General features: G+C 51.3%; 2 protein-coding genes across 2 annotated transcripts in view; one reads left to right on the forward strand and one right to left on the reverse strand.

The window, feature by feature from the left end:
• The window catches only part of LOC137150572 (zinc finger protein 585A-like), a 240,549-nt gene that overhangs the window by 62,349 nt on the left and 164,313 nt on the right, over positions 1-13,887 (reverse strand). The gene's annotated exons all lie outside the window — the stretch shown is intronic.
• Positions 8,877-11,379, forward strand: LOC137150555 (zinc finger protein 777-like; the record flags this gene model as incomplete). Its single annotated transcript, XM_067544489.1, has 4 exons — positions 8,877-8,898; positions 9,323-9,436; positions 9,693-9,806; positions 10,164-11,379. Coding segments are annotated over 4 exons (1,296 nt in total), but the record flags the coding sequence as incomplete, so codon positions are not given.

Here is a 13,887-nt window from a genome sequence, read left to right on the forward strand (position 1 = left end):
AAACACTTGCGTACACACGATGCAATTCATTATACCCACTCAGTACTTATCAGGAGCGCTCTTTCAAAGAGAACTCAGTTTGCTGCAGGTTGAGTTAGTCTAATCGGTTCTTCGTGTGCACACAACATTGTGGTACGTTACTTTGGCAGTCCTCCAACTGCTATCCCACACCTCTTCGCAGGCAGCCAGTAATGACCTGTCTGTTTACCTGTTGGCACTCTGCTGCTCTGGTGTCAAGTTGACCAGACGTCTTGTCCCCCATTTTAAAACTGGCACAGGGCCAGAATTTGCCCCTTGGCTCCTGGATTTGAGTCTAAACCTTGCTGCGATATTACTCCAGAAGCTCTCTACAGCATGCCTTGAACAACTGCTTAGAGCTGTGCTACGACCCTGGATCTCATCACATCTGCAGAGAGGCATGGGTAGAGGAAGCTCTGATCTTTTTGTGGTCACTGCTAAGCAGATGACTGTGAGGGGTCAAAATTGGGACACCAAACAGTGCCAGATAAAGAGCAAACAGCTTAAGTGGTGTGATGGAGGGTATTAGGCCAGGAGGTCCCCATGCTGGAGGCCTTGTGACCCTGCCACACCTTGCCCCAGAAAAGGGCAGTGGAGAGGATCCTCCAAGCTGCCTAGAGAGGTGGCTTTGGACGTAGCCAATCGAGGCTTCAGGAAGCAGCCAATCAGGGCCCAACAGGCCCATATAAAAGGTGCTGCAGGACCAGCGTGAGTTCTCTGGCCAGGGAGTGGGGGAGCAAGAGGTAGTCCTGGCTGGCTGCAGGGATGGCAATAGTAGCAATGTGACCCGTCCATTTTTTGAGGAGCTGGCCAAGATTTTCATAAAAATGTAGAGCTGGAAGGGACCTTGAGAAGTTATGAAGTCTAGCTGTTTGCAGTATGGCAGAACCAAATAAACCTAGACCAACCCTGACAGGTGTTTGTCCAACCTGTTCTTAAAAACCTCCATTGATGGGGATTCCACAACTTCCCTTGGAAGCCTCTTCCAGAGCTTCACTGTTCTTATAGTTAGAAAGATTTTCCTAACAGCTAACCTAAATCTTCCTTGTTGTTCTACTTCTCCTGTCTTCAGAAGACATAGAGAACGATTGATCACCGTCCTCTTTATAGCAGCCCTTAACAAGTTTGAAGATGGTTATCAAGTCCCCCCTCAGACTTCTTTTCTCAAAACTAAACAGGCCCATTCTTTTAACCTTTCCCATGGATCAGGTTTTCTAAAACTTTCATCATTTGTCCTTAAGTGTGGCACCCAGAACTGGACACGCTCCTCCAGCTGAGGTCTCGCCAGTGCCGAGTAGAAGGGGACAATTACTTCCTATGGCTTACATATGGCACTCTTCTCATTTCACTCCAGAATGATCTTAGCCTTTTTTGCAAATGCATCACACTGCTGACCCACATTCAGTCCGTGGTCCACTATAACCTTCAGATCCTTTGCAGCAGTCGTACCACCTCGCCAGTTTCCCCCCATTTTGTAGTTGTGCATTTGATTTTTCCTTCCTAAGTGAAGGATTTTACACTCTTCTTTATCGAATTTCATCTCGTTGAATTCAGACCGACTCTCCAATTTGGTAAGGTTGTTTTGAATTCTAATCCTGTCCTCCAAAGTGCTTGCAACCCCTCCCACCTTGGAGTCATCTGCAAATTTGATAAGCACACTCTGCACTCCCTTATCCAAGTCATTAATGAAAATATTGACTAGCACCAGACCCAGGACCGAATCGTGCAGGCCCCACGAGATACATCCTGCCAGTCTGACAGTGAACCATTGATAACAATTCTTTGAGTGCAGTTTTTCAACCATTTGTGCACAATTCTTCACATTTCGCACAATTACACTATCACCCAACCCATGAAAGTTGTGGATCCTGCTTCCCTCTTCCCACCTGCCTTCCAAGGATGGTCAATGAAACTCATCAGAGGATCAGAATGAGAAAACAGAAAAGCCAGGATCTCGTTGGGACTCAGGATCCTGACACCAGCCATGTAGAAGGTAAGTCTGATTCCCGCTGTGATTCCTGGCCAGAAACCCAATCCCTCCAGGTCCGAGTTCCTCAGCTGTACACTGGGTTTAATCGCATGCCCCTACCTTCCCAGGCATTGTGAGGATAAATACATTACAGAGAATGCGATGCTCAGCTGTTAGAGTGTGGGGGGCCAGGCGAGTACCTAGAGAGAGCGCGTGACTCAGATGTGTCAGCCTTGGAAGAAGCTAGTGCGTGAGATTATCAGTCCACTGCTCTAGCAGCAGCAGTAGCACACACGGTGCAGTCCTCAGACACAACGTCTGTCTGCAGGCGGGGGGCAGGAAGGATTGTCTTGTTGCTGAAATCCAGATCTGGGAATCAGGCGACCTTGGCTTTATTCCTGGCTCTGTCACTGACTTGCTGTGTGAGCCTGGATAGCTGAGCGAGGCCGAACAGTGGCCTGGAACTAGATCGTATTTTACTGATTTCCGCGGGAGTTGCTGGGTATTCAGCATGTCTGCAAATGAGGCCACTTATTTAAGTGTTTTAATATGGATACAGGGTCTACTTTAGCCACCCAAGTTGGTATGTTTTGGCCTTCGTCGCTTGGTGCCTCAGTTTCCCTTTCTGTAAAATGGTATGCTTCTTCCTCTACCATATCATATTCTGTCCTCTGCTTGTGCTAGCATGCTAAAAATAGCCGGCTGGCGGCTCAGGCTAGCCACCGGCATCCATGCCCACCCAGGCTCCGAGCTTAGGTGGCTAGCCCATGCCACCATCCGTGCTGCGAAGTCCACACTGTTATTTTAAGCGCACCAGTTTGAGCAGAGCTAGCAGGGGTCTGTCTCCCCAGGCTGGGAGGCACGCTCCAGCTGCAGTGTGGACTCACTCAGAACTAGGTCGCCGCTTCCTATGGGGGGGACCAACGGGCTCTGCTGATGCTTGCATGGACACCTGGGCCATTGAGAAGGACTGAGAGAGCTCAGGCAGGGACGTGAACCACAGGAAGTGGGCTGGCTGCCTGTGCCATCCCGTCCTTCCTTCTCCTGTAAAAGGCCCGGAGCCAGCGTCTGCAGGAGAATGGGATGCCGGTGGAGCCAGCCTGGGGGCTGAGAGCGCTATACCGGAGCAGGGAAAAGACTCAAAGGTAGCCCAGAAAGAACAGGGCCCAGAGAGCAGACAGAAGACAAGCCCAGGGAGGGCAGAAGAAGCCTTTGTTTGCAGGGACTTTTTAGTTGGACTTTTGTTACCCCAGAAGCAAGTTGGTTTGTGACTTGGCAGAGGGCTAAGCCACATCTCCGGGTGTGTGGTGTTTGGGGCCCTGAGGAAGATGGAAACTGAGGCATGGTGTCACGGATCAGCCACTGGCCACGGAGCTTTGCAGGCGGCTGCCCTACCTTGCTATAGAGCAGAAAAGATTCCCATCAGAGAGCGGCCGCTTAGCCATCTGTCCACTGGGACGACACAATTCCACTGTGACACTTGTGTCCTTGTGTTGCAATAACACATGGCAGAGTGTCCCGGTGGGCCGGAGAAATGCAACCTTGCAAGATAACAGGGTGTTACCTGTCCCGCCACCTCGTGGGACCAACCAACACATTTGAAGGTGGATGGTAACGTACATTTTGCTTGAGCAAAGACTGGGGCCGCAAGGATGCAGCGGGCTGAGGGACCCAGTTAGCTAACGGTGGGGGTTTGTGATGTGACACATGGAAACGGGACTGCAGCGGGTCTCACCTAGGCCAGTGCTGAGTGACAGATACACGTGCTCCCTGGAGGGCGCCTCTCCTCCAGTCCGTCACACTGCTCCGCTCCTCACGGTACCTCTGCCAGGGACGCGCTGGGGGGTAGATTCCAACCAGATCTAACTCCAACAAGGGTAAAACCTGCTGGGGTCTTGTTCCCACCTACAACTTCCTCCGTTGGCAAGAAACCCGGCCGTGACTTTTAAATATTACCCCATGGTCTCCAAACCTGCCTTGTCCTCTGTGCGTGTCAGGCCCCGGGACTAGAATGACCCTTGAGGATCAGAGAATTGGCAGTGCAGGCACCCCGGGGGATTCCCAATTTGGGGCACTGACAGAGACAAGCGGGGCTCCCCTGCCTCAAGAGCACCGCTCCCTGCAGCACCTGGCTTCTCCCTGGAGGTCCCGCAGCCACACGCTGACCTAACCTAGCTGGGGAGATCACACGAGGTCACAGCCCACGTGGGCGAGGCGTAATGAAACGTTCTGGCTGCGCTACAGCGTAAATGGAGAAACGTCGGAGGTTTTCCTTCCCCCGGCAGTTTGTTAGCAGGGAGCGGGTCACAGCTCAGACAGGGCAACAAAGGGGCTCACAAGGTTTGCACTGCAGTTAACTTTCTTATCTCCAGCTTGGACTCTCTGCCCAAAGGCGACCTGTATATAGAAGGGCACTAAACTCCACCCCTGTGGGTGCAGGAAAGCACTTCCCATGGAACTCATTGCAGAGGGTGCTCGCTCTCTTAGAAGCCCCTGGACCTCTATTTTGGGGGCTGATGTAGCTATTCCACTGAGAAACCCCATCATAACGATCACACAGCCCTGACGTTGCTTTTAAGCATGGAACTCCACTCCTCGGCTTAAATTAAATACAGCTGTCAATAGATTGTTTCAGCAGATGGAGGATGTAATGCGCGGGGGGCACTATTTTAGATTTGATTCTGACTAACAGGAAGGAATGGGTTGAGAATCTGAAGGTGGAAGGCAGCTTGGGTGAAAGTGACCACGAAATAATCGAGATCATGATTCTAAGGCCAGGAGGGAGGGAAAGCAGCAGAACAAAGGCATTGGGCTTCAGAAAAGCAGACTTCAATAAACTCAAAGAATCAGTAGGTAAGGAGGACCCATAGGAAGAAAATCGAAGGGAAAAAGGAGTGCAGGGGAGCTGGCAGTTTGTAACAGAGACAATATTAAAGGCACAATAGCAAATTATCCTGTTGTGAAGGAGAGATGGGAAGAATAACAAGAGAGCATTATGGCTACATTGAGAGATCTTTAATGACCTGAAAATCGAAAAGGGATTGTACAAAAAGAGGAAATGTGGACAAATTGCTAAGGATGACTATAAAAGGAGAGCACACGCTTGCAGGGGCAAAATCAGAAAGGCTGAGGCACAAAATGAGTTACAACCAGCAGGGGACTTACAACGCAATAAAAGGAGGTTCTATAAATAGATTAGAAGTAAGACAAGGACAAAGGAACGAACAGGTCTATTACTTAACGGGGAAGGAGATGTAAGGACGCAGAAGGCTGAAGTGTTTAATATCTTTTCTGCATCAGTCTGCACTAAAAAGGCTAAGTGTGAGCAGATGTTTAACACACCTAATATTATAATCAGGGGGAAGGAAAACAGGCCAGAATAGGAAAAAACACGTTAAAGACTATTTAGATAAGCTAGTTGTATTCAAGTTGGCAGAGCCTGATTAAATTGACCCTTGGGTACTTAATGAACTAGCTGAAGCAATCTCTGAACCATTACTGATTATCTCTGAGAACTCGTGGAGGATGGGTGAGGTTCCAGAGGACTGGTGAAGGGCAAGCAGTACCTATTTTTAAAGAGGGGGAGAAGGACGATCAGGGGAATTACAGACAGTCAGCCTAAGGCCTTGTCTACATGAGCACTTATTCTGGCAAAACTTATGTTGCTCGGGGGTGTGAAAAGAATACCTCCCTTAGCGACAAAAGTTTTGCTGGCATACGTGCTAGCATAGACAAGGCCTAACTTTGATCTCTGGAAAGATTCTGGATCAAACGATTAAACAATTTGTAAGTGCCTACAGGATAATAAGGTGAGATCCAATCTAATTGTTTTTGTTTCATCTTCCTCCCCTCAGTTCTAGTTTCTTCTCCCTAATCCATTTCTGTGCTTCCTTCGTATGGATGCATTCTAAGGGCCAGATCCTCAACTGGTGTAAATTGTCAGAGTCCTATTGACTGCAATGGCGCTACACAGGTTTACAGCTGCTGGGCATCTGCCCCCAAATATTGGTGGGTGATTAGCATGTCCCTCTTAGTCATCTCCTAGATTTGGTTCCTGCGGTCATTTGTTCCCTCCCAGGCCTTAGAATCGCGAAATCTATCATTTTGTAAACACTTTCTCCACCTTCTGATGTGCAAGTTGTTCCTTCCTGCTAGTCAGAATTGAATCTAAAATGGCGTGCTCCTCTCTTTCCCCCCCGTTACCGTCTCCATCGTCTGAAACAAGTTGTTCCCAACACATTCCAAGAACTTATTGGAGATACTGTGTTTTGCCGTCCTGCTTTTCCAACAGATGTCTGGGTAGTTAAAGTCCCCCATTACTCCAAGGTCTTGTGTTTTGGGTATTTCTGTTATTTGTTCTGGAAATCCATGGCCTCTTCTTGATTTGGTGAGCAGTAGTAGACTGTGTCATGGCACTGCTCCTGTTAACGCATTGCCTTTTAACTGTGCTGCGAAAGCAGCCACTCAAAGCCTTGCTGAATACTCCATGCTAGATGGTAAATAGTTCTGAGAGTGACTAAAGCCGAAGCAAAAAGGGAATGCTGCTCTACAGCCCTTGAGAAGTCATACATGGACAGAACAAGCTGGTGGAGTGGAGTTGTTGAGACAAAGCTATTGCAGAATCCGAGTCCCCAGTTACATCAGTGAAGGGGAGGTTCTGCACTGTCTGAACTATGCTCTCCATGGTCCAGTTAGCCTATTGAACAGGGAGTCACAGTGGACGTTCCTACACAAACCTTCACTCTGCTCTTGCATCCCCACTCAGTACTTCTGAAAATGCAGCCCTTAGCCTCTCTGAGATTCGCTTTTCCTATCTGTAGAAGGAGGAACGTGATATTCACCCTCCCCAGGCATGTGCTAAGGCTTTGCAGAACTAGAACCTAGGTCTCCTGGTTCCTGAGTAACTGCTGCATACGGGCCACCACCCAGAGCTCTTCTATGACTGATCCTGATCCTTTGCCTCCCTGGCTTCTGGCTCCAGCCCTACTCACTAGACCTGGCTCCAGCCCCATCCTCTAGGCCTGACTGCATTGTGAAGCATAGTAAATAATCATGTTCCTAAAGCCCTGCGAAGACAAAGCATTAGTGAGGCAAGTCACTAGCAATGGGAACTGAAACTATGCTAGGCTCTGTGCTCAGTCATGGGAAAGAGGCAAGGGTCTAGGGCCTAATGGAAAGCTCACTGGAGTCCTAGACAGACTTGCGTTGACTTCACTAGGCTTTGGCTCAGGCCCCTAAATGTGCTGTGCGATACATGCAGGCATGGTGTTACGGTAAGCGGGGGTCTGCTGATAGATGTAGAGATTTCAGATGTGCAATTTTATATGTGATGGATGCAAATATGCTGCAGGAGGGTTCCCTTTTTGTAGGGTTTAGACGTAGCTGGGTATAGTTAGGTCAAGCAGAGAGATGGGATAGGAGAGAGCACCCAGCTTTCCATCTCCACGGATGCTATCCCCGTAGAGGAGGTGAGGGGAGATTCAAGGTTGAAGCTGATAACAAAACAAAACAGGGCCAGGTACTGGGTTCTGAAGCCCAGTGTCGAGGGAAGGATGAGAGGAAGATGTGAAGACTCCAGTGGCATGTTGGATAAACAGGCTGTGACAGACAACCCCCTGCCCCCAGGGTGTCACCTGGAACTGGGGTACCACTGAGCCCTCTGTCTGAGCAGCCTGGGCTCCCTCTTACACTGTGATGTTGTGACAAACCTCTGGCAGGTGCTGCACTTACACAGCCACGCACATACAGGGACCACAGCCATCTTAGTTCAATGAATGCTTCCCAGCCACTCATGAACCAACAATCGAAGCTACAGCCAGCTCCCTAGCCCAGGACCGTACCATCTTGCTCTGGTCAAAAGCCTGACCAGTGAAGTTTATTGCCCAGTCTGCCCTTCCCTCAAAGTGGAGAAGACATGCACCAGCTTTAGTTAACTTGAGCTAGGGTTTTCCAAACACTTCAACAAAACATGCTGTTTTAGGTAAAATATAAAACAGATGTATTGACTACAGAGAGATAGATGTTAAGTGATTGTAAGTAATAAGTGTGCAGATCAAAGTAGGTTACCTAAGAAATAAAGGTAAAATCTCAATCTGAGTTCTATTAACTAGACTGGATTTGAATCAAGCAGCGTCTCACCGTTACCCAGTTCAAGCAGGCTATAGATCTTCCATACACAGGCTGGAATTCGCCTACAGCCTGGGTCCCCCTCCCCCAGTTCCAAGTCTTTGTCTTCCAAGTTTCCAGCTGTTGCGTCATGGGGGGAGTGAGAACAAGTCATGATGTCACTCTCCTTTTATTGCCCCTTCCAGCTTGCTGGGCCAGTGGTGCTTGTGACCTGGGGGGTCGTCCTCATTGGTCAGTCAGCACTTCGTTGTGTACGTGCTTTCTTGGTGAATGAAGTCTCTACTGCAAACAATCCTTGTTAGTGGAATCTATTCTTGAATGGGGGAGAGAGAGCCAGCAACGCCGTCTGACCACTCCACTGCTGTGCCTGAAAGGCTGTGTGTGGGGGCTTGTTCAGTCTGCAAAAGGGAAGAATGAGGGGGGATTTGATAGCGGCCTTTAACTACCTGAAAGGGGGTTCCAGGGAGGATGGGGCTAGGCTGTTCTCGGTGGTGGCAGGTGAAAGAACAAGGAGCAACAGTCTCAAGTTGCAGGGCGGAAGGTCTAGGTTGGACATTAGGAAAAAGTTTTTCCCTAGGAGGGTGGTGAAGCACTGGAATGGGTTACCTAGGGAGGTGGTGGAATCTCCATCCTTAGAGGTTTTTAAGCTGAGGCTTGACAAAGCCCTGGCTGGCATGATATAGCTGAGGTTAGTCCTGCTTTGAGCAGGTGGTTGGACTAGATACCTCCTGAGGTCCCTTCCAACTCTAATATTCTGTGATTCTATGATTCTATGATCTCGCTGGGTAAAGATGAGCTGAAAATTACTTTAGTGCCAGTCAGATCTTGGAAGTGCGAGATGCTGCTCAATATGTTACTCAGGCTGCAGGCTCCTGCCAGCCTGGCCTCTGGAAGGCTTAGGTCTTACTCACAAAGCTTCTGCTTCCAGGCCCATTTTGCTCAGCATCACTTGGCTGATCAGACTGGGGGAGCGCTCCTGTGATCTGCTCTCAGTGTCTGAGCCCAGAAAAAGTGAGCCCGTCCCACTTCAAACCTGTCATGGAGATCAGAGCAGCCACCCTGTCATTTCCTTCTGTTTGCGTTCCCCATCACCTCTGGTGGTGGAAGGGGGATGGTTTAAAATATTAAAGATTCCTTGTTTCTGCAGATGTGAACTCAGTGAATTATTAACAGAACACTAATTCCCTTAATATCCTTTCCCATGAACAGACAACTCTGTTTCCACGCCTGATGCTCAGTCCCGGATTGAACCCTGGGAAGAGCCTTGTGTCCAGGAACAGCAAGAATCTCCAAAAAGAGAGACCCTGATGGAGTCTGGCAGAGGTGAGGAGGAAGTGACCAGAGCAACCTGGAAGCAGCAAGAAGAGCTCAAGAGCTGGAAATCAACAGGATCTTCCTATGCTCTTGTAGCTAGAACTCCTCAGAAGAGAGATCTCAGCATGTTCCTTCTCTGTGCGCGTTCCCGCCATTCACAGCTAGTGCTGGCGCCCATCAGATGTTGCCATCTGCCCTGAAATCCTTCCTAAAGGGTTCAGTGCATGTGAGAGAAAGCTAACGTCATTCTCCTTCCCATGAACAGGATCTCCCACTTCTGCTCCCAGCGATAGCTCATGGATTAAACAAGAGGAAACACCATGTGCGGAGAGTCAGGGGGGCTCGGAGGAGAGAGAAATCCCGACAGCTCCCAGCAAGGGTGAGTTTTATACAAAGGAAATGCTTTGCCAGCAGAGGCAGAAAGGAGATGTCATTGGGCAGTGGAGGTAAACCACAGACTGGAGGAACAAAGCAGGCGCGGGGTGGGAAGGTGAGACGTATGTAAGGACGAGGTTGCTATGGTGAGTCAGGGTTTGTGGGAGGTGGGAGGAGAGGCCTTTCTGATGACTTATTTGTATGACTCCAGTAGTGTGCTCGGTGCTGTACAGACAAGAACCATCTCCTCCCACAAACAGCTTCCTGGGCTTCTCCGGTTGAATCAGGAATGTCCTAGGAAGAGGTTTCTGTTACCTTACTTGGAGGAAATAAATCCTCTCTTGATCCCTTTGTGTTCCAGCAGATGAGTGGCGTCTTGAGGACGGCGCTGCCGTCTTGGACCTTCCCGGGGGGGTGCCACGAAGCTCAGAGGAGGATTTCCGGAGACCCGCTGAGAGATCAACCCGTGGAAGTCGGTGCCGCTCACTGACACAGCCGGGAAGCACCGCAGGATGCAGCCTGGGCCAGCCCGCTCCGTGTGGAGGAGACTTCAGCGGCCTCGCACCAACAACGGAGCAGGAGGAAAGACGCACGGGAGAGGGGCCGTATCTTTGCAATGAATGCGGGGAAAGCTTTGTCTGTAAGCAGCTGTTCACGATGCACCAGAGTGTCCACGCAGCAGGGGGAGCCTGCGCTTCTCTGGCAGGTGGAGAAGGCCGCAGTCGGAAATCCAATCTCCCACCTCCGCAGAGAAGCCGGGTCCTGGCAGGTGCAAAGCCTTACAGATGTTCTGAGAACAACAGGAGCTTTAGCGTCAAATCCAGCCTTCCCAAGCACCTGGTGGGTCACACAGGTGAGAGGCCGTATACTTGTGCTAAGTGCAGGAAGAACTTCAGGCTGAAGATCAGTCTCCTCGTCCACCAGCAGCTCCACGCAGGGATGGGCGAGGGCTCCCTGTTCTGTACTGACTGCGCAGCTGGGAAGAACTGCCCCGACTGCCACCCATCACCAACCCTTCCGCACGCACACCGCAGCTGCTCCGCAAGCACCACCTGCCAGCGGATCCACACTGGTCGGGCTGCACACGGGCGGCCCTTCCAGTGCCCCGCCTGCCAGAAGAGCTTCACCGAGAAGTCCAAGCTCACCAGCCACGTCCGCACGCACACCGGCGAGCGGCCCTACGCCTGCGCCCAGTGCAATAAGTGCTTCATCCGCAAGCACCACCTGCTGAAACACCAGCGGGTGCGCACGGGTGAGAGACTCCACCAGTGCCCCCAGTGTGAGAAGAGCTTCCGCTACAAACAGTCTCTGAACTGCCACCTGAAAATCCACCTGGGGAACCACTGTCCCATGGTCAGCGCCCTGTCCCCGGAGCAACCAACCCTGGCCAGCCCCCTTTGTGGATGAGAGAGACTGGACAGGAGCTCCAGGGCTGGGGGACGCTTGTAGGTTCTGACTGTATGTGATGTACAGGGAGGCTGGGATTTCCAAATCGATCTCTGGGAGTGTTGGATCTGAGAGAGACCAGGTCAGGGAGGTCATATCTTTTATTGGACCAACTTCTGCTGGTGAAATAGACAAGCTTTCGAGCGTGACCTGAAGAAATCTTGTCTCTCTCTCCAAGAGAAGTTGGTCCAATAAAAGATATGACTTCATCCACCTTGTCTCCCTACAGGAGGAGTTTAGACATCCAACGCCGGGGCTTCGCGTTTCCTGAGGTTGCTTGGAAAATCGCAGGCTAAAATGACCCACAAAATTCCTTAAACATCCAGCCGGCATCCGGTGCTGTGTAACTCTTTTATAATTGCTGGCAGGTTCATGCCACCACCCTGTACGGTGTATTTAATAATATTACCTAGCGCTGACATGGCACTTTTCAGCCAGAGATCCCAAAGTGCTTTCCAAATGTAAAATGATTTTAACCGGGCCTAAATGTTGGGAGCTCAACTGGAGATGCCTTAAAGGAGCCTGATTTTGGCACTTTGTTAAAATCAGACCTCTTGAAGGCCCAGTCAAAAACCAAGGGGCCCCCAAATTGCTAGTCACTGCTGAAGAACATAGGACATGGTGCACAACTGACTCCTGTTTAAAGTCTCTTTGGTAATAAACAGAAGCTCTTTCCCGGGGCGGCTCTCAGGGTGGGGTCGGCAGCTGTTCCCAGCTATTCATTGGTTTGTGGATATTCGGAAGGGGTACAGCTTCCACGCTCACTGCTTTTCCATCTCATTTTGCTGCCACATTAAGGCAGGGGAGTGAAGCACTAGGTTAAAAAGCAGGTGGTGTTGAAATGCCATGATCAGTGCTCCTCCCCTGCACACCAAGGGCTGGAACTGGGGTTTCCTCCCCTCCTGTTTGGAAGGGAAGGATTATGCTGGGTGGAATGAAGCAGGCAGATGCACGGTCTGAGCCTGATGCTACAAGGGCTGCGTGCTCTCTGATCCTGTTGACTGCAATGGGAGTGGGTGGCGCAGCTCAGCACTTTGTCGGATTAGGCCCACATAGTGGAGAGCTTAAAAGGGAGATGGACAGAGGGCCTGCGGCAAGCAGCTGGGTGGAGTGGAGACAGCATGGACTGGAGTGGAATCCAGGGGCCACAACCCAGAAATGGAGGGGATGTCACTCTGTCAGGTAGATGGTGGTTGGTGAGTACACTTTCCGTTAAACGTGGTGAAATGCTGCTGGGTTGGGAGCAGTAAACCTGGTGTGGTGTCTGCTGACTGATCCAAAAGGTGCGGACAAGACAGCTTTTCAAACCCTTCTGTAAATATCAGTTGAACGAACGCAGTGCCTCCAACTAAAGGTTTTTCTCTTGGTTTAAAGTCAGGTGCTGGTCTGTGTTTTTTACCAGACCTCTTTCCACCCGGCTTTTCAGTGTTTCCAGTCAGACATCGGTGTCACTTGCTCAGTGAGCGACATTAACCTGTCCCGCCTCAGTTCTGTTCCCTGGTCTGTCTTCCCCTCCTGACCCTTCTGGCCAGCACTTTCTCATCTCCTCCGGCTGCAAGCTGTGGGTTTCACTAGCACTGTCCCAGTGCTGCTCAGTTGAAAGACCTCATTTTCAGGATCAGGCCTATTACCACATGCATCGTTGCGAGGCCAGTAAATATGCCCATTTGACAGATGGGGAAACTGAGGCAGGGAGCGGCAAAGGCCACTAGTCCAGGCCTGTCGTTATTAGGATGCCTGTTCGAGATGTCTGAAACACGAAGTGAATCTCGTGCATTACCCTGAAGTGTAAGACTCAGCGCCACTGGACCCGCTGCCTGTGCTCCTGAGAAGTTTCTGGTTATGCATGGCCACCTTGCTGGCCTCCTCCTCCCCAAGTTTGTGCCTGTGGTGGCCTGTACCCCCTGCTCTCCCTTAGTTCCAGGCCAGTGGGCCCATTTCCTGGGCTTCCCTAGGAATGGTAGAAAGGTGCTAGGTCGCCGGTCCCAGTCCCCTCCTCTGGTTCTGGGGAGCTGCCTGGTGTTGGGTTGCTGTCGCCTAATCCTGAAAAATCTTCCAGGGTAGAGGATAGGCCACAGCCTGCCACCCCATTGTGATGCCGGGGGACCAGCAAACAGCCCCTGCCACTAGGTGTCAGCAGTGAGGGGCAGCTGCGAGAGAATCTCCCTGGCTGGCACCAGTGGAGGGTGGCAACAGGAACTCCCACCCCACCCCCAGATTGCCCAGCACCAGCTTGCCAGGGGTCCTCAGACATCAGGGCCCTGTGCTCACAGCTAAGGGCGGGGGGGAGGTTGCTGCAGGCTCTGTGACCTGAGTCCTCTCCTGGGGGGTGCTCTGCTATCCGAGTGGGAGCGCCCAGCAGCGCGAGGTCCCGCAGGACACAGGGATGGGCTGGGGCAGCTGCCCTGTGCAGTTCCTTCGCCAACCTCACCTGCTTCTCTCAGTGCCCCCCTGACCCAGGAACCCCCCCAGACCGCTCCCCCCCAGTCCTCCTGGGACTCCGTCCTCCTAGCCAGCTCCTTCCTCTTGCCCCCCCCCCACCCTGTTCCTCCAGTGACACCTCCCCTGGCGCCACTCCCAGCAGCTCCCCCCGCCAGTCCCCTGGTACCCTCAGTTAGCCCACTTCCGAAGGGTACCGG

The sequence above is a fragment of the Emydura macquarii genome, unplaced genomic scaffold (assembly GCF_026122565.2).
Source record: "Emydura macquarii macquarii isolate MOO-44397 ecotype Brisbane River unplaced genomic scaffold, CSIRO-AGI_Emac_v2 contig_973, whole genome shotgun sequence".
Taxonomy (NCBI): domain Eukaryota; kingdom Metazoa; phylum Chordata; order Testudines; family Chelidae; genus Emydura; species Emydura macquarii.